The 26606-nt window shown below is 35.1% G+C and overlaps 1 protein-coding gene across 1 annotated transcript in view; it reads left to right on the top strand.

The window, feature by feature from the left end:
* LOC140146850 (single-stranded DNA-binding protein 3-like) overlaps positions 1-26606 on the top strand; it is a 195232-nt gene that overhangs the window by 41911 nt on the left and 126715 nt on the right. The window contains 1 exon segment of the mRNA XM_072168769.1: positions 25824-25910. Within this exon segment, the coding sequence (XP_072024870.1) occupies positions 25824-25910 (87 nt within the window).

The raw sequence follows: 26606 nt of genomic DNA, 5'->3' as shown, positions 1-26606 counted from the left end.
TACAGTATCCAATACTTATATTTTGCTGCAAAACCCAGTTCAAAATAGATAATAGAAATTGGCAAATGAAGATGTTCTACAACAGGTGTGAAACTTGCTTTCTGTAAATTTCAGAGAAAATTGCGGTTACATTTGTATTTCTATGTCTCGTTTCTTTTTTTGTGCTAGTATAAGGTTGTGACTTTTCTGTCTGATTCAGACTTGGATTATGAGGAGTTTGTTACAGTAACAATGTATTTGAGGTTAATGTAATCTGTTACTGTTTTGTCGTAGTTCTGTGTAGTTGCATTTTATAATACTTATCATACTGTCAATGTCTGGACAAAAGATTTGTATGTCTGTAACATGTTTCATGCAGACTTTCTAATCTTAACCCTAGCCCTAATCCTAACCCTAAACTAATCCTAACCTTAACCCTAACCCTAATTTTGTGTATAATTACATGGAGTAACCAGACTTTTGGATGCTGACTTTCTCTAAACCTACTTTTTGCTGTTTTTGCTACCCATCAGAATACCAAGTTTTCACAAAAATATGCCCAAAAAGCAACCAAATTTGCCCTAATTGTGCGCTTTTCGGACACATTTGCCCAGATGCGCCCAATTGGTGGTACATACCCTTATACCTTTAAAACCATGGAGACCCCGGATATACGTGCCCAGTCATATTGTTTCTATTATTGGATAGGAATTCCTATTTTTTTTATTATAGCCAATATTTGAACATTTTATTAATTTTCAGCCTGATTTTTGGCCCAATTTTATGCTGTTTTACCTATTTTTTCATTTATTTCCTATTTTTTGGTGAAGGATCAATATCATTTCCTGACCGTACCATAAACAGTAAAAAATTCTGCGCTACAATTATTTTTGCATTCCAGCCAGTCCAATATTGATGTATTCAATGTATAGAAGCTTAGACAACAATTGAAACAGGTCAAAATTCGCAAAACCAGGGTCAGAATTTTCGTTTTGCAGAGCAAGAATAAATCTTGATTCTGGCAGAATAAATTTGCGGGAATCATCTGATTCTTACAAATCAACTTCTGTGTAAACTACAAAAGTTTGTTTACGAGAATCTTTGGGAGAATCGATTCTCGCCAAAATTGTTACCCTGAAACACTTTTAAAATACTTGCTGTTAACATGGAACTCTACATTGTACACTGGCTTTGATATTGGCTGTAGGTTTTGTAACAGCTTAAAGGAGCAAATAACTGACAACATTAAGTTACAGTCAAAGTGAAAATGCCAAAATTTTACTTCCATATTATATATTATTATAATAGTGTCATTACGTTTGGTTTTCCACTTTCTTAAATTGTGATTATGTGATTAAGTTGATTGGTGATCCAAACCTTTCTTTAACTGGAAGACTTTCTTTGGAAAACTTTGTTCAATTCTCACTCGGATGAGCTAATCATGATGATTTTTATGTCGTAACTGATTATCTGAACCACATTGATGTATGGTGTGAAAATGTTTTATGCCCTTTTAAAGCCTGGCCTAGTTTTCCACCTTAGAGAGTTTTTGAGTGGTAGCAAAAGGCATAGTGGGCCTGGAGCAGGTCTGTCTTGCGCCCCCGGGGGCCATGTGCCAAGCGACTTCCTTTTTTCGCCAAAAAGAACCTGATTCTGTGCATGGAGCTTACTAGATCGACCTTGTTTTTTGCTGTGACTTTTTTCACAATAGAAGTTCCATGTAGGTTATAGAGAAATTTACCGTAAATTTGAGAAATTTACCAATTCATAAATGTTTACAATCATCAGCAAGGAATGGAATGAAGAGGGGTAGGAATTTGTTGAAATTCTTTGCAATTTTTGGGAAAATTAGAAGAGAAGAGGCTATGAAAATGAGTGGTTTTTTCACGGCATCAACGGTGAAACATATGAAAGCAATGACTTGTCCTACATTTTGAATGTGGTATGGTTATTATGCTACTATAGTTAAGGTGACACAGGGATGCCAATAAATGTACTCCCTTGTAAGGACTTCCTTAGTCGGTCCAGTATAAGGTGGAACATGACCTACACCAAAATACATTGATCTTACTCAAATGGGGCAGAGGTCATGTTGCTAACTTATGGTGGAACATATTTTAGTTGTTAGAGCTCATTTAGAGAAAGAATGAACTTGACTTTTGGATATCGTATATGAATTAGATAAGGTTAATGGATGGGGTCATGTGTTACCTTAAACTGGACGGACTACCCGTCCACCCATGGTTTGCCGAAAATGTGTAGAGGCCATCCATATAAACCTGTCCGATAAATAATCCAGATATAAATTTGTACGTATTACATTGTTTGACAAATATATAGAGCAACTTGGCATTGGCAAGCCAACATCACCTTAGTTATGTAGGTAAGACCTCTAAAGCGGAAAACTTCAGTAAAATTAAGGTCCAGCAGCAAGTAAGGAGAGGCCAGTTAGCCTGTTGTGGTTAGCTGATATACCTGGATGCAGGGGTACCAGGTGAAGCCAGGGTACAATAAATGTGTGATGGTAGTTAGCAAAATAAATCCTAAGATGGGCAAAACCCCTTCTCTCCTCCACCTTTCAGCAAAATGATCATTTTTTTGCCGATTTCAGTCACTTTTTGACAATTATGCAGGCTGAATGTGCCCCCTCCCACATTTCACGCCCGGATTGGCTTGATTGGCCCCTTTATGGGACACACAAAATGTCTTTCTGTACATAGAGCCTAAAATCAAGGATGGTTGCCATTGTGAAGAATGGAGGATGAGTGCTTTTTTGTCAGATTTAGATGGTCCTAGAAGGCAAGTTAGGGTTTAGGTCTTCATAGGTCTTCATTCTGTTCAGAGACAAAGATCTTGTTTGACCCACATTTATACCCATTGTATAGTGTTGCCTGCCTGCTCTGCTTGATCAGGAGTCAATCTGAATTCTTGGTTGGCTTACAAGTTTGTTTGTTTGTTTGTTTGCATGTGATGGTTTTTTATAAGGATTGCTAGTCAAGGATTCAAAATGTGCTGTGTTTGTACGCATTATGGTGGCAGAGAGCTGTATGTACATTGTACCACAATCAAATGTACCCACATTACCATTTCTGTATATCAAGCTATAGGTCAGAAAATGCATTGCTGACTTGTTATGCTATCATTACGTCTATTTCAGCATTTCAGATGATCAGACTGGGTGTATGGTGTTATATAAATTTAGGCAGAGATTCAGAGAAAATTTATTTGGGATCTCTAATTTAAGCTGCTGCTGGTGAATATATCTTGAGTTGGTATCACAGATATCATAATTATGCTCATTGAAATGATTCTTATGTGGTTTGTGACATAGGTTTGCGAGAACAAAGTATCAACAAAGACACCTGTTTTGTGAACCATCTATTGAGATGAAACAATGCCATCATGACAATGCAATATAAAATGATGATGTTGATCATTTAATGATGATATTTAACACACCATAAATTTGTCTGTGATATATCTTACTAGTGATGTTTTAATGTAGCTGATATTTTGTGAGACTGCTTTGGCTCTAACCTGAGTTCACTTGCATGATTTGTGAACTCTTGCTTGTCTAGCATGCAGGCCTAGGTACTAGACTTGCACCAAGACTCAGATCTATGTGTGTGCTGTTGTTGTGAGGGAAGCTTTTTTATGCAAATTAGGTAAATGGTGATGACATATTCATGGTAGATTTTTGCCAAAGGTTAAATTTGTTGAACAATTGATGAATAAATAAGTAGAGACAGTAAAATCGCAAACAATGAAAAAAAGGAAAGAAAATATATTCCCAGATTACTCGTCCAGTCGTATATCAAAACCAGGCTTGATTTCTGGGAGGGCCCTTAATTAAAATTTTGTACACAACACGCGCAGCGGGTGGGCAAGGGCAGAGTTACCCCTGACAAAAAAAAAAGAAGAAAGTGCCATTCTGACAAAAAAATGAAAGAGAAAATCTAGAGGGCAAAGGAAAACAAAAGGGCCAAGGAGCCCCTTTTCCACCAAAATTCACCCCAAATTATGGGCCAAAATAGTTCAAAATACAAATTTTGGGCTCAGTGCATGCTACATGTGCACACCGTCTCTCTGAACTACAAAACTGGTAGACCATATGTATTGTATGATGCAACTGAAATTTGTTTTCGTCTGTGCCCCGAAATTTTATTTTTTCCCCCTGACCAACAAAGCTGGCTATGCCCCTGCTTCCATTTTATTGCAATGAATTATGTTGAAAATTGTATGCCCAAATATTAGAATTTCCAAAAATTAACATTTTCAGAATTTTGTGAATGCTGCAAAAATGTGGTTTCTTTTCAAATTAAATGCAGACCAAACATCAAATGTACCTGTACTGTAAATCATGAAATGTTCATGTGAATTAAAATAACATGAATTTTGCATGAAAATTTACATGGTTGCAAAATGTCTTTTTCATAGAAGCCTTTAAGAAAATGTATAAATTTCTCGAAAATTACATGCCGCAAAAATGATAGTGTTTTAAATTTTGTGAAAATTCTGTGCCATGAAAATATTGTGCTTCTCAGTATTTCCACACATTCTGTTCCAGTGATGCAATAAAGCAAAATGAGTCGCATTTTATCTTAGTATGAATGAACACCAACTGCCAATATCTGTGAAACCTTTTTAGGTTTCATACCATTCTAAATGAATGCAATGTTTACACTGTTTAGTAAAAATAAATTGTAATTTGTATGTAGAAAAGTCCAATTGAATCTAGTCTACATTATCCTATTCATTTTGTAAGATCACATCACACTGATAAACCCAAGACTTGACCCAAGTCTATTTCGCAAGCTTCACCATCGTTCCAAGCTCTTCATTAACCTTTTACCAAGTCAGTTTTGCTGATGGTGTTTTATTCTTAATTCAGCCCCAAATTTGCACTAAAAATTGCCTTAATTGATCTTTGTATCGGCAATACATACCTAAATATTTGTTGGTAATAATTTGAACCACACATCCACATTCAAACATATAAATTAGTGAATACATTGTAAATTTGGTAGTGTTCCATCTTTGTTTGATACGGTTGTGAAAGTGTCATTTTGTTGTTTTGTATGTGAATTTTAAATCTTGACATATAATTTTATGTGCAGGCCTTTCTCTTCTGTAAATATATCGAAGCTTTCATATTATAAGTAAAAAGAAAATGGAGAAACAACCCGAACTTAAATTGTTAAAAATAATAAAAATGATAATAATAATAAAGAAAACAATAGAGAAAATATTAAACAAAAATGTGTGAAATTTGTCATGATCTCATTAAATTTGACCCCTTGATCTTTTAATTAACCTTTAACCTGGACTCAACCACAAAAGAAAAGGTGCATGTTCCCTTAGGCCAAAAAAAAAAAAAAAGGTTTGTCTCAAAGCTTGCACGTGTATTTGTAAAATCAAATGATTTGGAAAAAAAAAAGAAATTATGCAGATTTTTTTTTTTGGTTTAAAAATTTTTTTATTTTATTTTTTCTGGAAAAATTCAGCGAAAATCAGATTTTTTTCTCAAAATACCATTAAAATACCAAGTCCGGATTTTTTTTTTAAAAATTTGTATTTCTCATTTGTTTTCAAACCACTCGTGAGCTTTGAGACATACCTTTTTTTTTTTTTTTCAAGTTTAAATGTCCATCTTATTATGATTTAAAGTCAGTTGACAAGCTTCACTGTCTGTTATTGGCCTTGAGCTGAGCATAGTAAATTAAGCATGTTATGTTATGTAACTGGTCCTAGTAATGATGGTCTTCATCATCAATATTCATATCTAAGCTAGGTGAACGAGCCATGAGTCACATGTCGGCAACACGATGTTGATGCCACAGCTTCTTGTTGTAGTTTGGATATTAGCCAATATTTTGTATTATATAATTTAAGCGCCATTGTCATAAACATATCATTTATGTGACATCAATTTTTAGTACCAATATGTATGTAAAATTTATATTAAAATATATAAGTTAAGTTGCATGATTTGGATGAACGTACCAATCATATTTGAAATGAAAGATTAGGTCAGTTTTCATTCAAAATATTCATGTATTGATATCGGGAATGGAAAGCAAGTCAATTTCGCACTCATTTGTTTGTAAATTATTCGAGAGGGGGGGGGGACAACATTGAAAAGGATTGTGTGTGTATGTGCAAAGAAAAGTTTATATCAGCAGAAACATCACTTACAAAAGAAGTCGATCTTAAAATTATAATAAATTGGTTGGTTTTATGTCATGAAAAATAACCACCCTGAAATGAATTGATCTTGTGGTTATGTAAAACAATTCAAATTTTTACATTAAAATGAATTTCACAAATAATTGCACAAGAAATTATTTGCCTTACAAGTGGTAATTTATTTTCTTAGTAGGGTTTCATAGGTTTTACTGGTAAATGCTTTACAGTAAGTAGGATTTTTGCCTCCCAAAATTAATATTTTCTTATCTATGAAAATTAGCCAGTGTGAAAATGATAGTTTGAGAGTATCGTAGACCACCGCACTGGTATGACCTCGTTGTCTCACATCTAATGCAGAGATATGGCGTTAGCTTGATTCCAAACCAAAGAGCATAGCATCAGATGTGTAAATAACATATTTATGCTGCTATATTATTTAGAAACCTGTCCTATTTGTATGGTACCTAAATGTACACAGAAATGCCACATCGGTGTCTGATTTTAAAAAAAAATCATTTATTTATATTTTAAATTTTTTTTCAAAAAAAACCCTGAAGAGTCTATACAATGTTCAATACTGATCTTACATAGTGTTTTACCAAGTATTTCTATTTATACATTACAATGTTTTCATGTTTTTTAGGTTTTATGTTATATTTATTCCACTTTTATCATCCAGTTAATAGATTGATTGATTGATTGATTGATTGATTGATTGATTGATTGATTGATTGATTGATTGAATGATTGATAGATTGTTGATAGACATGATTTGATTATTTTATTTTATTTCACTTGATTTTATCATTGAAATTTGAAATTAAAGCAGTGTGATTAAGATCAAGAAATCATAAATGTATTTGATGTTGTACAAAATATGTTTAAGAATGAAACAAAAAAATAGAAAACCGTTCCCAATATAAGATACCTTGAAACTGAAAAGAAAAGCTGCAATTAAAATATAATCAAAAAGAAAGAAAATTATTCAGAAAAAACAAGAATAAGAACATCTGGATTTTAAAATTGAAAAAAAAAAATATAGAAGTAAAATTATTTCAGGATTTAAGATAAATACAAATATGCTTATAATTTACAGGAAATTACATGTCATTTCTTGTCCTCTTTTCTCATTTATTTCAATACCATAAATCCTATACCATCGCTGCCAATTTTACCACAGCACACTCAAGCACAGACAGTGCGACAGAACACGGGCATAGCAGCAATACCATGTTGACGTGTTTTCTTTTTCAAAACTCCTGCCATCTTACCGCCACTGTATGTGTGCACTGTTGAGTCAGTGTGCGTGTATACACACGTGCCATGTGCACTAAAATGTAGCTTGCCTGGTTACATGTACCGCACTGCTGGGATTTTAAATTTAGTCTGTTTTAGTGGATCTCTGCTACATACGACTGACAAAGTCGTTGAATTCATAAGCAGTGTGTGTATACACAGAGGTCAGTACGACTGCATACTCAATGAGGTTGTACCAAAGGGCATATACACTCACAACTAGCGCACCACACGCAGTCGGGGCTATTACGGTTAATAAACACACCCCCTGTACAATGCCAGTCACATGGTGGTTTGTGTACATGGTATAGTGTGTGTGTTTTGTTAGGAAGTGTGGTTTCGTGGTATGGCATGTTTGGTGTGGTGATATTGTTGTAGTGTTGGCGCTAGCACCAGAATTTTCACTTTCAGTGGTGGCATGGTTTGAGGGGGTTGAATGGAGTGTTATTTATGTGTGTGTATGTGGGGATTACTCACGCAGGCTCAGGATTACAGATGTAGGGAATAAGAATAATATTCAAATACGTTTTTGTCAAAATAGAGAAGGTTGTAATATTTTATGATATAATTTGGTTACATTTGACAATCTGATACTATATAGCACATTAATATTTATTACATTATACCTAAAGGCTAAATTGTAAATACACATTCCATGCAAGCAAATGAAGGAAAAACAACACAAACAAAAACATCTTCTCACATTTTAAAAAAGGACAATGACCCCATTGTAGTGCATATATAATTACTCAATTGTAATAATTCTTGCAGCTGCTAATTTATTATGCATTTCTTGAAGTTCTGGTCATTTAATTTCATCAAATTTAAACCTAAATTATATCACTGTTCCTATGTTCCGTTTAACAAAAGAAGACTAAAAAAATATTTCCCAGTGTACATCTCCATCAATCCTGAAAGTTATGGATTTTTAATACTCTTTTTTTTTATTAGCATTTTTTGGGGTCATATATTTAAATTAGCTAGTTCAATATATTGAATCAGGGAAGATATATTATTGGTCTACCTGTACAAATCTTGATAAATCCTACAAAAATCAGGGATGGATATATATTTCCCCTTCCTCAGCGGTTTTTTGGGGGGTCACTTTTAATTTTAGTTGGTAATTTCACTGTATATTGTTCTAGCTAATTCAATTCTAGATAATATATTTTAAATACCGGTAGTTAAATTTGTAAAAGGACTTCCTCCTTAGTCAAATGTCTTGATCAGAGTTTCTGTAGCTGTTTGTGCTGTAATTATATCTAAATCATACCCAACTTTGTATAAACTTGCAAATAACAACATTAGAATCCAGGCTTACAGTATGCAACACAGCTTTAGAGCTAGCCTACATTGTTTGTGTGTTGAGGACACCATAAGGTCAAGGGCGGTATAGTTAGTAGTAGCAGAGTGTTGCTATAGTTTAGTAGTACTAGTAGTAGAGTATTATGCTACCCTGGTTGCATGATGCTGGTTTGCTCTTGAATGGTAGCCATTGCAATTCTGTAAACCCAGAAATTTTCACATGCATGAAATATTCACATATTTAGTGAGTAGTATTAAATCATGGACATTTTATGCTTATTTCATCTTCCTATAGCTCAATAATGCAATTTGCAATGTTTGTGACATTTTAATGCGGTGGTGAAAACAATGGGTACAATTACCGAATAGGGTGCAACTTCCTATACTTCCAGTCCAGTCCTCGTTTACGGAGTTTAGGGTTAGGGTTTAGGGTTGGGGTAGGGCAGTCTTGTAATAAGACTAGTAGAGTTGCACCCTATTCGGCAATCGCTCCAAACAATGATTTTTGGCAAATTGCAAAAATTTTGTGCCTGTGAAAAATTGTGCTGTAAAGCCCTATACATGAAAATAAATTTGTGGCAAGTCACAACAACTTTTTTAAATGAACTAATTATGCAATTTACTTAATACTTGCATTATAATTGAAGACCGAATTAAAAAGACTAGTTTGAAGACCGAATTATAGACAAGTTTGCATACGACGTCCTGCCAACCACATCAAAAATGCCGTACTGGGCAGGTTAGCAACCAATCACATTGCGCTTAAATACTAGTTAGCGTCCGATGCTCAACTTGATCCCCACAGGTTGGTTTATAGTAGTGCGTAAAAGGAAGGTTGATTCATCTGGTGCCTTCGTCGGAGAAACGGAATCATAGAAAATGGTGAAAAGTGACGATTCAACTTTTCTAAGTTTGCAAGGCATTGCTGTCATGGTGCCATTAGGGCAGAAAATTTCCTATTACTAAGGCCTAACTTTTGAGACGGTTTGTATGTTTGAAGGTGCAAAATTAACCATAGGGCACAGTGCGCTCTGAAGTTATTCCTAGGCGTGAACAAGACCCACAACCCATTTATTTTCATTCACCCTTGCTTTGGAATGATTACAGGACATCAATGTAATCTGCTTGAGACAGTGGATTGAGCAGAGTACAGATGAATCATTAGTATTAGTAGTGGGACTAATCCTATAGGAAATGTAACAGGACAGGACAAATCCACCTGTCACATCAAACTTAAAGTATTACCACACATCTGCTTGCTTGCTGGACTAAATACTTGTTGATTATTTCAGTGTTGAAAAAGGGCTTGGTTGTTGATTTTGAAGCTCATCATGTCTTGGTTTGTAACTTTGTTTATTCTTTTTGTTATCATAATTTTGTGTGATTTGCTTGCTCTTTTTAGCCTTCGATTTAGTTTAGAAGATCATTTCGCTTTACGGAAGGTTGCTGACCACTTGTGTCCTAATGCACACCTTATCCATTTCATATCATTCAGAGAGAACCCTAGTCAACCTAAATATATAATAACTAACCATCGCAGCCATGATCGTCTCCCAGAGTGTCATACGGGTAGACCGGGACAATTGCAGAGAGTCTAGAGCCTTGCCAATTGAGCTAATATAATTGGACTACTTCTGAAGGGGAACAATTTTGATTACCGGTTTTTGATTACCGTTTCATTTCTTAACATTCAAGCAATGATGAATAATATAAGTTAACAGAAGTTTGTAAAATCATTAGAAATACTTTTAAGAGGTTGACGAGCAATGGTTGTATCAAAGCTGTGCTCAAGTGCATACATTTTCATGGCAATTATTAGGTGCTAATATGGTGACTTAATAAAGGAAATATGCTATGAGAATGTGAATTTGTATGGAGCAATCATGTCTGCTACATTCAGTATACTAGTACTACAGAGGGCCTTTCCATCAGGCTGCTAATGTTGCATGCTGAAAGTGACATTTTCAAGAGAAGCCAGAATTTTTAGTTTGTAAAACTTCAATAATGCAGAAAAAAAACGAGTCCTTGAAATATATGGAAATCTAAAAGCTTCTTACTTGGAAAGTTTGGCTTTTGAATAATTTGAAAAAATCCCAGATAAAGAAATACATGATAAATTGTGGTAAACTTTGCTATCATTGCACAGCAAAGTAAACGTATGTTCTTGGGGACAAAATGCTCCAAACTTGTCTGGACTAGTTTATGTAAAAACAACGCTTCTCATCAGGAGATGAGAGGAGAGGTTTGATAATGACCTTGACAACCATTTTGATTCTCCTGTTGTGATTTCTTAAAATTTGCATATTACTCTGCGCTCTAATAAGAGAGAATATAGTAGTTTTGTCTAAACTATGGTTTAGGTCAAAGTTCTGTAAATGTACTTAATTGTGCCAATGAGTGAAAATTAGCATTGTATTTAGCACTGTGGGGTCTTGAAATGAAGAGAAGTTTGCAAGTCTCAACAAAGTGGTTCACCACTAGACCAAAACACCTGGGTATATGAAGATTTTTAATTCAAATTTAAGTGGAAGTTTAAGTCGCTGTTCTTTGGATAATTCTAAGAATCTAAAATACAAATGAATCTCACAGTAGTAATATACAAACACCATGTAGATTAAACATCTTAACTGATTCTTATATAGCATTAATGTTCTTTGTGCGGGGCCATCTTTTAACATAACTGTCCCACATTAATTCATATCTATCCAATTCCTAAACAGTTTGTGTTGACAACTCAGTGATGCGCCCAGAGACTAGAAAATTCCCAGGTATGGAGGATGATCTACTGAGGTGATTTAGGTTTGGGGATTGGGGTATATAATTTCAATGTACATTATGTTTAATATGTGGCGTAATATGTTAGGAGGGGGAAAACAAGGTGTGAGTAGGAACGTGTAGGGGCGTGTTGGTATACTGTATCACTTTTTAGTTGCATTTATATAAGAAGACAAAGTGAGCACCCTATCATAAACACCACTTACATACACAAGAGATTCTGAAAAGAAGATATAAGACTACACACACTACAGCATGGTTTGCTTGCACGCGTACACCTCACATTGCACACTTGGGGAAAATACCGCCTGTTTTAAAATTGTAGGGATTCCCTGCGAATTGCGTATAGCGTTTCCATGGCGTTGATGTTGTCTTCCTGGATAATGTACTCCTTATTCACCCTGTGGCGATGAAGTCCCTGCTTCCGACTTCCAGGAGCCAAACAGGTTGTTAATTTTCACAATACGTATATTTTCGTAAAGTTTTCACTCGGAAACTTGAAAACGAATATACAATAACAATCAGGTGTAATGTTTTTGTGTGAGCAGTATTACAAATAATAAAAGTAAACACATTGGAAGGGATAGAAGTGTGAAAAATTAACCACAAGTAAAAATATCACTTGTAAACAATATACTGCAGTAAAAAGGTGACGATGTAAAAAGAAATACACGTATTCACCGTTTTACTCGTCAGTTGGCACATTTTTTTGTTGATCCAAATTTTCACATGGACTAAGCACACAAGAGCATTTCAGACCGTGAAAATATCTGAGGGAAAATCTATAACCAGTTGGATTCTCCCTTTAAAAAATAAACGGAGGTGTGTACTCTCGGCACCTTCTATGTGGTTTTGATTTGCAGTATTTAATTTCACAGATACTAATTTTGATCAAGAAGCAAAATTCATTTACCCTCTGCTATCAGAAAATCGAGTATATACTGGAATTTGTGCGACTGGATATGTGCTATGTTTTTCAGTTTCATAATACCTGGAATGCATATGCCCCAATTTGTTCAACCTTGTTCCACCATGGGTAACGGGTATAGTATGACAAATCTAAAAGTAACAGAAGTTTGGGCATTTTTTACATTTTGAAGCACAAAATATGTTGAATTCTGGCTGTTTTTCATAGTTTGATTGCATTTACTGATTTAAAATACATATTTATGTGAATTACATCATGAAATATGAAAATGATGAAACACAGTTATTTTTGAGTGATTTATCCCAAAATTTCACAGATTTTAGTATTTATTATTTCATGTAGATTTCATAATGTTACTGAAATTTGAAAGTAACTGAAAATTAACTTTCTTGTTTTTGATTAAGAAATCCAAAAAAAGGATACCTTGAATTAAGTTCATTGTATATAATTTGATATACAAGTAGAATAAGCTGAATATTGCAGCAACATAATGGAAGATGTATTCGGATAGTGTTTATTAGTAGTAAATTATTAGAAGAGAGGGAGGGTACGTAGTGTGTGTATGACTCACATAGTAATATTCACTGGCTTACGGTCAAATGAATAACAGTGATATAGCGGGTGATTTGGAACTTAGCTGGGTATAGAGAAGGTACATTCTAAAGGGTACCTAAATTACACTTGGTACTTTGCAAAGAACAAATTCTAAGTCACTGAAATAATTTTTATGTTTTCTGCAAATTCAAGGCTCGATCATGTTAGCAACATAACAACAAAAACGTTTATGAATTAGAGCATATATTTTAAAACAAGAGAGACAAAGGGAGGGCCTAGATCTGGTTCAGTTCCTTGGATCCTGATGCTTCGGCAAATCTCAAAATACAATGCTGCAAATTTTTTGAAGCCTAGGGAGAATAAATTGTTAGGTTCAGCACCAAATGCCAATGGTGGTTGGTCAGATGTACACTATACCATTGCTATGAAGGATTCCATTCTGATTAACCAGAATGATTCACATAATTTTATGATCACTTTTAGAAATATTTCTTATCAAGATTTCAATTGGGTTTAGTATGTGGAAGGTAAACTTTCCTTAGTGGGAGATATTTTAACAAATTACTTACATTGTGTTTTAATTGACTGGTTTTAACCAGTTGACTGATTTCAATCCTCCTAGAATGACGATCTGTGTCATCTGTCCTTGCTACAGTCTAGTTTGCTTGACGTGACAGATCCTTTGTAGAATCCATGTTATAAATGCACTAAGATCATACCTTGTGGGAGTGCGCAAGTACCTCTCTGCATTTACAAACAATATTCTTAAGCTTATCATCATGTGGAACACCAGAAATGCTACTAGCAAAACAGTACGAAATAGTGAGACATTTTGATGTAATTAATTTTTCACAGAGTTTAAAATTATTGAACACATTCTGATATGAAACAATGTGTTGATTCATAAAATAATGGTGTACGGTATTGCATGATTATGATTGATTTATAAATTTACATGCTTAAAAAATTGTGGCTTCTATGAAAAATAAGAGCCACAAAAATGGACAGTTTTACCTTAGTGCATTCAATTTCATGAATTTGTCCCTTCTGTGAACAAAATGAGGAGATTCATCCCTAGCTCCCATGATGCCATCTGATGTTGGTGTTCACCTGCATGCAAATCCCTTGCTGCAGGACATCCTATAGTAAACATAAACGTTCTGGCAGGATAGTTAGGTTTCTATGTATTGTTGGATTTGCAGACAACAGAGTGTGGGCGTAGGATGTAGCATAGACCCATGTGTTGGAATTGACCTCTGTTAAATAGTCCGTTTACCATTTTTTCTAACTTAAACTCTGAAAACTAGTGCTTTGAATAGAGCGTCTTTTGGGTCATAGTTAACAAAGCATTGAACAGACAGTACTGTATATAGGCCATTTATTACATGCGCATTGATGAAGCCTTAGGTTTACTGATGATGAGCATTAGGTACATGCAAGAAACAGGTAATGTCATGTTCATTGTTTTATGAAATGAACTATAGTTGACTGGTATAGAAGTGGGCTGTTGATGAGGATGAGAGATGGTTCATTTGCAATTCTCATTTTATTTTCCATATTGTTGTGTACAGTTTTGGACTATTTCATGACATGTGTAAAAAACAATCGGAAATATTTGATTTACGGCTAAAAAGTAATAACAGTATGTGACCAAACAATTCACACTGTTATAGTGTGACAAAACGATGCCCACAGTGAAAGAATGTGTGAAAATAAGTTAGAAATACCAACTGTTTATATGATTAGCATTGCTATTAGAATAATGTATTGTGTCAGTAATTATGTTCTTTGAATACATTTTGGTTGAATTCACACACAAATTAGACATTGCACAAAAATGAAACACAAAATAAAATTTTGTTACTGGACATTGTTTTTATTATTAGTTGGATATACAAACTTGTGTCATATATAGCGTAATTTAAAAAAAACCTTAAAAAATCAAAAATGAATATGGTCCCTGTCCAAATCATTTTATTTGATTGCAAATTCTTTGTTTTGCAGCTCTGTGAAGCCCTATGTGTGGAAGGTCAAGCAGCCGACTAACCCTCTGCATCCTATGTGTTATAATGTGCTTTATTCCGTTCAATGTGAGGATGAAGGGTATTCCAGAGTTATCCCCAAGCTACCAACAGTACTTGCATCATCTCAAACTTTATTAACCACTTATTTCTTTTTCCCAGATTTGTTATCATCAGTAGACAGCATTAAATTCTTTATAAGTAGTTTTTCATGGTTTTGTAATGTATATTTGTTTTCAAATGTCATATGTAAGATTTCTCATCATTTGCATAATACGATGTTCCACATAGGACAAGTGATGAAACTCAAACTGATTACACAGAGTCTACTAGACAGTCATGTAAAACAGACATGAAAAGGGGACACTTCTTCCTAAAATCAAAATTTATGTTTTGTTATAACTTTCAAATGATAACTTATTCAAAATGGATCAAACAAGAAGACTTTCTTGAAAACAGGTGTAAATTTGTAGTTATTTCCTTTTTCGCCATATATTTCATAAATATATTGATCAATACATGTATCTAATGTAATCTAATTAGTGCCCCTCCCTAATAAGCACCCCTGCAGAATTTGTCAAGTGACAACTTTCCGTGCCGCCTTTTAAAGGTCCGTAACCCGATCGACAGCATCATCCCCGATTTTTTTCATTGTTGATGAGGTTTTGGTATCACATAATAGATACTATTTTTCTCATTACTATCCTGAAATTTGACGCTCCAAGTCGATGTATTTCGAGAAATCATGAAACACAGCGGTTTTTACAGGTATACCAGTTGTTAGCATTTTACACGACACGGGAGTTTTGGGTAGTCATAGAATGAAATCGAATAGATTCGGAAGACTTCACCCCAGTACCAATTAGTCTTCAAAAATACATCAAATAGGCCCCTAATGTCAAACTATAGATGGCGCTATAATGATATAAAACAAAAAACAAAAATAAAGAAATACATAAGAGGCGAAATAAATAAGGAAACATGACCTATATTGTCAAGCATGATACGAGGAATACCCCCCCCCCCCATTAGTTAAAAAATAAAACAAAGAAAAATCATAAATATGTGAAAATGTGCATCATATAGCTAAAAATAAAGAAATAATTAAGCGAAGTAAATACAGCATGGGCTATCTTGTCAAGAATGATAATGAGCGCAGTGATATGTAATGTTTTTTAAGATTAATCAGTATGAATAGAGGGTATAAAAGTGTACAGGGGCGAGCCGGTTTTCAGTACCAAGGCGAACACTTCCTGTTTCCAACGGGACATGTGCTCGGCCGTTGTTTCGAGATGCCTGACCAGAATGCAATGCACGCGTACCAGTGTATTGGCTTGCTAATATGCTAATTATTCACATTTATGCTGAAATTGTTCCCGTTTTCTCACATAGATTGATAAAGGGGACACTATTTGACATTGTGTGTAAGTTTGAAGAGAATCCATATCCTAAACCGATAGGGTTACCCCCCTTTAAATCTTAACTTAAGTGCTTTCGGCAGACACCAAAATGTATTTTGATAAGATCAATTTAGGGTTGAGGTTGTCGATATGGTCACACTCCTTTAACAGTTGAAACTGATTCTTTCTTCTGTAAAATAGCAACAGAAGAAAAATTAGTTACACTGCATATAACTTATTCTCCAACAGAGGATATCAAGGCACTGTTGGGAAGCACAATGTAGACAATAAAACACAAGAGTGTAACCAGGTTGTGATGCTCTGTATGAATGTCATGAATTAGGCTATTTCAGTTGAAATCCACACTACCCCTGTGGAAGATTTTGGAAATATCTTCCACAGGGGGAGTATGTTTTTCAAATGTAATTGGTCGGAGTTAATCATTTTGAAACCCATACTCCCCCTGTGGCGTTACCTGTATCTTCCACAACTGGAGTGAGTATTTCAAATGGAAGTTACCCAATTGTCTATTCTATTCAAAACTTATGCTCCCTCTGTGAAAGACTTTAGCTAAATCTTCCACAGTGAAAGTGTGGATTGTAAATGGAATTGGCCATTTGCTATAAAGTAATAGATCTTATGACTGATCATTGATTATGTATCTTATTTTAACTAATATTATTCTTATATATTATTTATATGCACTATCAGTTAATTAATATGCTTACTTCAAATATGTTCTATGCATCCTTTTGCTTCTAAATCTTATATATTTTCCAATTAACTAATCTTTCATAATGAATTAACATTGCTTATTTTTCTGTTTTTCTCCTTTCTTTTATTTTCCGCTTGTCTGTGTTACTATGGTTACGCTTGTGCAGAGTGGTGCATCTCCTAATCCTGCCTTAAACCAGATGTCCCCAAATGGAGGACCAATGTCTCCAGGCTATTTTCAGGTAACCATGATGAAACGTGCCACATCAAAATCTGAATTCTGATGATCATTTTGCTTTATCGTTTTTTCGAATAAAGTTGTAAATTGGATGTCCTGTAATGGGGGACGATTGTCTGTGGGATATCTACAAGATAGAAGAGTAGATGAGATGATGACTGTCTTTGCCAGACCTAAAACATCAGAATTAGTCAATATTTATAACAGTTGTTTAAATAATCATATTTATTTTATTATTATTAATTAAATCAGATGTCCTTTAAAGGACGAGGATCATCTCTGGGCCATCCTCAGGTCGCAAGACGATCGAGATACATTCAACAAAGCAAGTACACCGATGTACCTACACCAGAATCAAATTAATAAACAATTGATTTGTTTTAACAATAAGTCTGCTAATTGATAACATTTCTGGATACTCAAATTAGATGTCCGTGGAGGACCAGATTCTTTGGAAGATCTTCATCAACAAGATAATGATGTCCCTGTGCCAGAATCAAATTAATTGATGGATCTATATAATTATTATTATAATAATAATCTCTCTGGATACCTCTGTAGGTAGCGAGATGATGTTCATCACCATGGTGATATAACCAAGAATGCATGAAAGCAGTGCCCAGGCTAGAACCAAATTAACACATTTAATTAACAAGTTTACTTATTTTTACTATAATTTATCTAACATTTTGGGGATTTTACTTTGGCAGAAGAGTGCACTGCTTGGCACCATGGGAAGTATTGTGTAAATGATAAAGTTATTATCATTTACTGATGATGATGATGATGATGATCTTGATGATGATGATCATCTGGATCGAGTTTGCTGATCTGGAAGTTTTACACAAATTATTACAGTCCAACTTCTTTTATCCGGACCTGATAGGATCAAGTATGGGCCGGATAAGTGAAAAGTCTGGATAAGTGAATTAAAGTGGAATTCTGCATTGAATGAACAACGTGCTAAAATTGGTTGAGCAAAGGATTCCAAAATATGGGCTAATTACAGTGAAATATGGTATTTGAGTACTGTATGCAATATAGGTATGTCCTTCTAAATGCTTCTAGAGCATGGAATTAAGCTATCGAGGCATACAAAATATGTTTTCCTATAAAGATCACATCTCTGGTTAACAGAGAGGTCTCATAAAAGATGTCTGGAAGAGGGAAGTTGGACTGTAGGCCTATTTATTTATTTATTTTTTCTCATAATTTATTTTCTGTGATATTTGAATATATAGTGATTACATTTGCTCTCTTGGGTATGATGGCTAAATGGACTAACCCATACATCCCATAGATAGAAGACATTACCTTAATCTTCCACACAGGGAGTGTGAATTTCAAATAGTGTTACCTGACTGGATGGTTCTATTTGAAATCTTCACCCCTGTGTGCTAGATTGAGGGTTATAACTGGAATAGCCCAATTTAAAGTTGAAAAGTGTCCTCACTTTGACAGCAATTGATTTTAATCTTCACCAAGTGATAATAGAGCTACCTTTATAATTATGAAGCTTTGAAAGTGATGGGTTTTGACAACCTCTCAATGTGAATGAGCAAAACTTATCAACTTTACCAGACTTAAAATGTATCAAACTATAATGAAAGACAGAGATAAAAAGACCAGTTTGTGTCTGACGTCATCTGTCAATCAAACTCGAGCACGGTTTGTTTACGAAGTGTCGTGATGATATGACTTGCTGATCACGGCGGTAAAACCGGACACCTTAATTATGCACCTTCAAACATACAAACCATCTCAAAAGTTAAGTCTTAATAGTAGGAAACTTTCTTTCGCAAAGGCACCATGTCAGCAATGCCTAGAAAAGTTACTTTTTGCCTTGTAAAAGTACGTAATTTTTCCCCATTTACTGCTATTCCTTTTCTCCAATCGGCACCAGATAAATAGACCTTCCTTGTACGTGCTATTAACCAATCAAGGATCGTAAAGAGTTTGATTGACAGTGACGTGAGACGCAAACTAGTCTTTTTATCTCTGTCTTCAATTATATCAATGTCTTCAGCAAGATAGCTCTGATACACAAACACTGATAGTGATTCAGTTAGTCTGAGTGTATGTTTACATACATATACCTGGAAAACTACATTCAAGTATCCAATCCTGGAGCAAAACAAGGGATGCAAATGTATCATTCATATCATTGCGATCACTGTATCGTACTGACAACTAGAAAACAGTCCCTTTGCATCAAATGATATGTTTGCATTGCTAAGCCGTTTTAGTACATAGGGCGCTACACATGTTACACAATAGTGGTTCATAGTAATTGGGTATTTGTCATTATGCGCAAATCATAATGACACTATAAAGCATGAAATTTGTTTGGCTTTAAAATTTCACATTTGGAGAGAATTCATGTTTCTGCAACATGAAATTTGGTTCATAAATTTGGATTAATGGTATAAATTATGAAAGCATTAATGTAAATGATGAGAAACCAGTCTTTTATTGAGCACAATACTGGAAATGCACACACATGAATGCTCATTGTCTGCTATGGGTTGCAGGAATAAGTACACTATGTTTCATTAATTTGAAAGTGCCTTTGAAGTGGATGAAACATGTTTAAAAATTAAACATTGTATGCGTTCTTAACATTTATTGCCAATTCAAGTGAGTTAGAAATTAGGATTAGGATTCCTAATTTAGTGCCATAGGGTTACATAGGCAGATGCATTGTAGGTTCACCCCTTAGGTTTACAGGCATTACATGTATGTCTATTGTAATGCAGGTGGGGGCACTCAACTTTGGATGTGATAGACCTGTGGTGCGGACACCAGTTCGAAACTAGGGGTCATTCGTTGAGAGTGAGACTGGGGAAATTTGACATAAAAAGGGTCTGCCCATGAGACTAGGAAACAATTTGGGTAACTGAAAGTTGACAAATTTTTGATACAAAATTGTCAAAAAGTCATTAAAATTGTGTGTATTTTAGAAAAATGGGCTATTCGGTGAGAGATTAACAGAAATGTGTCCAAAATTCTTGATAAAAAAAAGGGTCTTTTGGTAACAAGAAAACAAAAAAGTGGGTCATTGGGGAGAGGGGGTCAATGTGGTCGCAAAACCACATGAATTCATGCCTATTTTATAACATCATATGAAGCACCTTGAAACAGTATTACTAAAAATACTTGTGCTTGTTTTATGTGAAAAATGTTTTATGTGAAGCACCTTGATCATCAGGATGATGAATGTCTGACATTTTGAGAGCTCAAACTGTGTATTATTCTATCAAAAATCTTCAGTAAATCAACTTTTTCAAGTTCTGGGCAAAAAAGTAAAATTATGGAACGTGGGTGACAGGAAACTAAGAATTGACCCAACTTCAAGGGCCTTGGGGATTAAAGTTGAGATTAAGGTTTGGATTGACTTTTTCAGGGTTAGGAAAGGATTAAAGTGGCAACTTCTTTTTTCTAAAATTGCTCCAAAATCTTTAATATGTCTACAAGACCCAAAACCCAAAGTGAATATTAGCGATAAATGACATCATTTGCTTGATCATTCCTGCAGTGCAATGCCCTAGACAGATAGCCTATGTCCATCTGGCCCTCGTATGTTTACCCATATGTCATCCTGTATGACATCATTTTGTATCACTTGTATGTTGATACTGATATTGACATAGACAAGCTCAAATGACATAATGACCATCATGTGTCAGTTGTCGCATACAATGCCAAACACTTGTTGCCTGTCTTATCTAGTAGTGCGGAAATATTTGCACAGCACATTTTTGTGTGTTGTGAGGACGACTTGAGATGGACTCGTAACATGCTCATTATGAGGTTACCGATTTCAGTGATTGAGTAGGATTCAGCATAGAAGTGGATTTAGTCAGTATTGTTTTGGTGGGTGGTACGTGCAGGCCATGCATAACAATACTGGTACATGGTACATTATGTCATTGCTCGGTATTCTGAACAGTAAACCTCAGATTTGTGCAATGTTTAGATGGGTTACTTCATAGCTATCTCAAAAGAAGAAGAATCTGGGAATGGATAATAGGTTATGTCCCAATTATTAATTTATTACACATTAATTTAAAATGTATTGGTGAATTTATGACTGTTCTCACCACAAAAATGTTCACTTACTTGAGCTTTCATCTTGCGGTCGCTAAGCCTTTTTCAAACTTAAAATGTTGCTTCTTCAAATTTAAAATGTGACATTTGCTGTCATAATTGGATGGATTCTGAGGTAAATTAACATGACAGATTCAGATTTCAAAGAAATTTGCCATAAAAGAGAATTAATTTCACATCTGGTATAGCCATATTGGTTTTTGTTTTGCCACTTTGCCAGAAAGCATACATTTGGGGGAAACTAGGGCATTGCTTGACTATGCCACTTTAACATGGCGGTATAACAGGGTTAGTACTGGGCAAACTTAGGGCCAGAACTGACCACTGTTGGGCCAGAACTGGGGCAGAAACAAGAAATTGTTAAAATGGAAGTTGCAGTTTGATTTGAGTGTTACACAGCACCAGTACAGCAATAAATAAGTGCATTGGTGTGCTACTTCATAATGGGGAGGTGTGAGTCCTTTGTTTTGATTTTGCCTGACATTTGAAAAGATTGTGTAGGCGTGAGTGGGAGGAGGAAAGACACTTTTAACAAAAACTATTTGTACTCCGTCAGAAATGTTACATTTAGATTTTATTTGATTGAACACAACAAGTTTACAAAAGAACAGATATGTGATATCAGGGAATCTGATACATGCAATATGGACCACAATGGCCTCATCTCAATGGCATAGTTCAATGACCTCAATTATACAATCATAGTTCAAAATTTGACCAAGTTGCAGAGTATGAGTTTTTGTAACCAAATTTTCAAAGGTCATTCAATGAATGTGCAAATGTATTGGGGTTAAAGAACTGTGCACTAATAGATGAGCATGCTGTGGATGCTAGTGATGATAGACTACTTAAACTAGTCTCACTACCAGATTATGACATTTGCATATTTAGATAAATATAGAATAGATTCTTTTGAAATTCCAACCAGTTGTAGGAGATATTCCATATATATGCCATCAAGCAGAGTAAAATCCACTAAGTGAATTTGTTGAATCTGGTTTATTCACGGCTAAGTAAAATAAATAACATGTATATTGTCTGCACTTTCTCAAAATTTGGTGAGGGAGGCCCTTGGTATTTGTTAATTTGTTATAAATTTATTATTCATTTCTGCGTAAAATTGCAATTATAAAGGATTGTCAACATATCATAAAAATGGGGAGGCCCCTAATATTTATGATATTTCCCCAAAGGTGTACCCCTAGCTTGAAGAATGTGTTTGCAATGTGTTTATAAATGCTAACCAAGAACTTCTCAACATTGTCTTTTCATCACAACAATTTCAGAAACAAAGTAAAGGTGCAAATAAGAAAATTTAACAAAAATATTTGAAAATCTCCAAAAATCTGTGAGGATGGGCACGATATACATGTTATTTATTTTACTGGGCCGTATTTCTATAGAGCAGTTCATAATTACCATTATCATGGGTAAGCTTATAATGTGACAATTTGATTTTGTGAAATGCCACTGTAATAAACGTTAACCAGAATAGGTGTTCCTACTAAGGCCGTATGGCATTGGGCTTTTCTAGTTGAAATCCACACTACCCCTGTGGAAGATTTTGGAAATAGAAAAAATAAATTATAGTGCACTACGCACAGGCACAACGCCTAGACGTTGATCCACAAACCTCAGCACACTTTACAGGTTGTCGCTGACCACTACGGCCCACATCATGGGGCTTCCACAGGGGGAGTATGTTTTTCAAATGTAATTGGTCAGAGTTAATCATTTTGAAACCCCTACTCCCCCTGTATTATGGTTTTACCTACATGTATATCTTCCACAACTGGAGTGAATATTTCAAATGGAAGTTATCCAAATGTCTATTCTATTCGAAACTTATACTTCCTCTGCGGAAGATTTTAGGTAAATCTTTCAAAGGGGTAGTGTGGATTTTAAATGGAATAGCCCAATCAGAGCAGGACTTGCCAGAATTGGAGCAAAGGTTTCCAGGAAGAAAAAGGAGGGTTTTAAACTTAATCCACAGTTTTTGATGCTGCAAAAAAAATTCCTAGGCCAAAGATTATTTTTGGCAGGAATACTGACTAGAATGCTAGTGTCTGTAAAAGTTGGGTGTGGTCAATTTATAAAATTGCCATAAATCATTTGAAATTTTGATAACCCTCACCTGACCTGAAAATATGAAAGTTTTAGTTCAGTAACTTCCTCTTTTGATTATCCAACCATACAATTCTCTTTGTTTTTTGGTTGTTTTCATTTTGAAGGTCTAAGTCCAGGTACGGTGTGAAAACATACCACCTGGGCACAGAATCAAATCGCTGAGTTTCATTCTCCTAAAGAAGAAGTTCAGAGACCTTTTTTGAGTGACATCGCAACACATGCATTCCCAGGGTGCATACAATGTGATCAAAACACCATGCACTATGTATATTCTCCTTAGTTTTGTCTTGTATCACCTCGGCTTCCACAAAACAATTTCAGCATGTTTTGATCTTACAAAATACAAAAGAAATGACAAAATTTGATGCTTTTTGAAAGTCAATCTTGGTTTTATTTTTATGATTTGTTTACTTTTTATGACTTGACAAACTTAAAAATGTATAGCATGCTGGCCACCATGAGCAGGGCGCAAAGCCCAACATGGATCATGCCCTGACGACTTGATTGGTGCGCCTTATATAGAATGATCAGTGACATTTTGGAAAAAGGTCTTTTCTCAGCTGATAAGAGTCGGGGATCATAATATTAGTACTCACAGTTGGACATACATTGCACCTTAGAAAAGAACCCTTTTTAAATTTTTTTTATTAAGACCTTGCAATAGCAAAAATGAACCACTTTTCACCTTAACGAGTTAAACAAAGTATTAAGTCCAATGCTCACACACATCTACATATAATGACCTGATCTGAATGGGGAATCATAACTGGTATCCCACAACATAGGGTTAAAATTTTAAATTTCATTGGTAATTACTGGATCTTGAACTGTGTCACTGGCAGTGATATAGTTCCCCCAGCTTATATAAATGCAGAGTATTTTGCTAGCCTTGAAAACTTAGGTTGATTCACTTTTTGCTTGCACATCTATGTGCTCTAAATGATAGTATTGTCAAATGACACGTTGAAAAATAGGACTTCGTTATGCTTTGTTATTTGTAATGTTGCACCGTGAGATGGTATACAGGAAATGGCTTGTGAAACGTGTGAGAGGGGGAGAAAAGAAAAGAAAGCGCAGTGATTTATAGTGCGCTACGCACAGGCACAACGCCTAGACGTTGATCCACAAGCCTCAGCACACTTTACAGTGTAAAGGGCTTCTATACTTTGTTTCATCTTGTATATGCATATTTTGTTGGTTGCAGTATTGAATCGCATGTGCTAACCTAATCCCGCAGAGTGTATAAGCGGGTGTACAAGGGTGGTTTGTCCGCACGCTTACGCTGTAACGACATAAAAGCACAAACTCAGAAGTGAAACAGAAATATAGGTTTTGTGTTTGAATTGCAAAGTTTTGGGGTGTGACTTTTTAATGCTTGGGTGGTTTCATCTCCTGGTGATTTCTGCTATTGACCACGAACCCAGAGATACTATAATAATGAGATAAGAAACTCTCTACAAACTGCCTATACCATGCTATACCGCAGTTGAAGACAGGCAATTTGCAAGCGTCATCGCCGGCCAAGTCTTACTACGAACGTGTAATGAGAAGATACCATAGAGTCCTACATAGAGGTCTGAGGAAGAGACGGTCCGAATTGACCTACCTTGACCTATAATTAATAAGAGAATCACATTTTTGTACCACTCACAAAACAAAGAGTATAAGTCCGCCCACCGCTGTCAATCATTCTAATGAACAAATAAACAAGCTCTGGCAATGATGTAATCCTAATTATAAATGAGAAAATCACATTGTACATGTACTGTCTGCTGTACTAGATGTCTTCCAACAAGTGCCGGAGTGTCGCGGTCCTGACCAACCTGCTACATGAATTTGTGACATAGTTACCAAGTGAAACATTTTCATGTTGCTATGTTTGGTTTATTAACACCAAGACAGTCATTTATAAAATGGCCGCTTTTGATTTTTGAACTCAATCTTACTGATGTTAAACTCTTTTTAAAACTTTTTATCAAATTCATACCACCATTACTGCAGCTGTTTCATATACTGTGTTTCAGCAAGTTGTATGTTAACTTTTAAATCATCTATCATTTTTTCTTTGTATTTTTACATACAAAACTTCAGCAGCTGCAAAAGTTCTGTAACATTCACATTTTTAATCTGTTTCTTATAATTACAATTTTAATCACTTTTTTTGTGTTGTGTCTTTCTTTGTTCTTCAACAGAGTGCCGCAGCTCCTAGTCCCGCCTTAGGTCAGATGCCCCCAAATGATGGCATGCCAGGAGGACCTATGCCACCTGGCTTCTTTCAGGTAACCATAGCAACTGTTACTATATAAACTGTAATCAAGTATGGAAGCTTCCTTGCTAACTTAAATGTTACCAAGGATGTTACCTTCTTGATGTTACAAGCTCATCATGAAAGGCAATGTTCAGTATGTTCCATATACAGATGTGATGTTAAAGGCAAGTTTGTCTTACCTGCACATATCTTATGGAACATACTATACATTGTCTTCCAAGAGAGAGAATAACATTTTAGAGACAAATACATATTAATGTTTCATTTCTTAAAATGATTTGTCTTCTTTGTTGGAAGGAACCTTTACACACAGGTATACATGGAGAAACATATGTACATTCTGGACTGGGTCAGTTCCCTGTCCTGAAATTAGGATTACATAGCTCATCTTTAGTCGGACAAGGATGACCTAATTCTTCCTCATTGAATGTGAGAGGTAAATCAGTTTGAATATTGCTATAAAGCTTCTTCATACATCCCTCATTACACTTTTCAATATGAAAGAGAAAGAATCTGGTCATTCTTGTCCGACTAATTTTAGAGAGTGATTTCTTTGAGGTCAACATTGATACCATCTCTACGGATAGAGGTTCTGTCTGCTATGTAGACAACTGTGAAGCTGAACTTGGTGCAACTGGACAACTGGTGCCAGAGTGAGAGCATGAGATTCACTTACATATGTGTGTTTAGCACAGTTGCTCTTGGC

The sequence above is a fragment of the Amphiura filiformis genome, chromosome 1, assembly GCF_039555335.1.
Source record: "Amphiura filiformis chromosome 1, Afil_fr2py, whole genome shotgun sequence".
Classification (NCBI taxonomy): domain Eukaryota; kingdom Metazoa; phylum Echinodermata; class Ophiuroidea; order Amphilepidida; family Amphiuridae; genus Amphiura; species Amphiura filiformis.
Note: the sequence above shows the minus strand (reverse complement) of the source record. Positions and strands in the feature narration are given on the sequence as shown.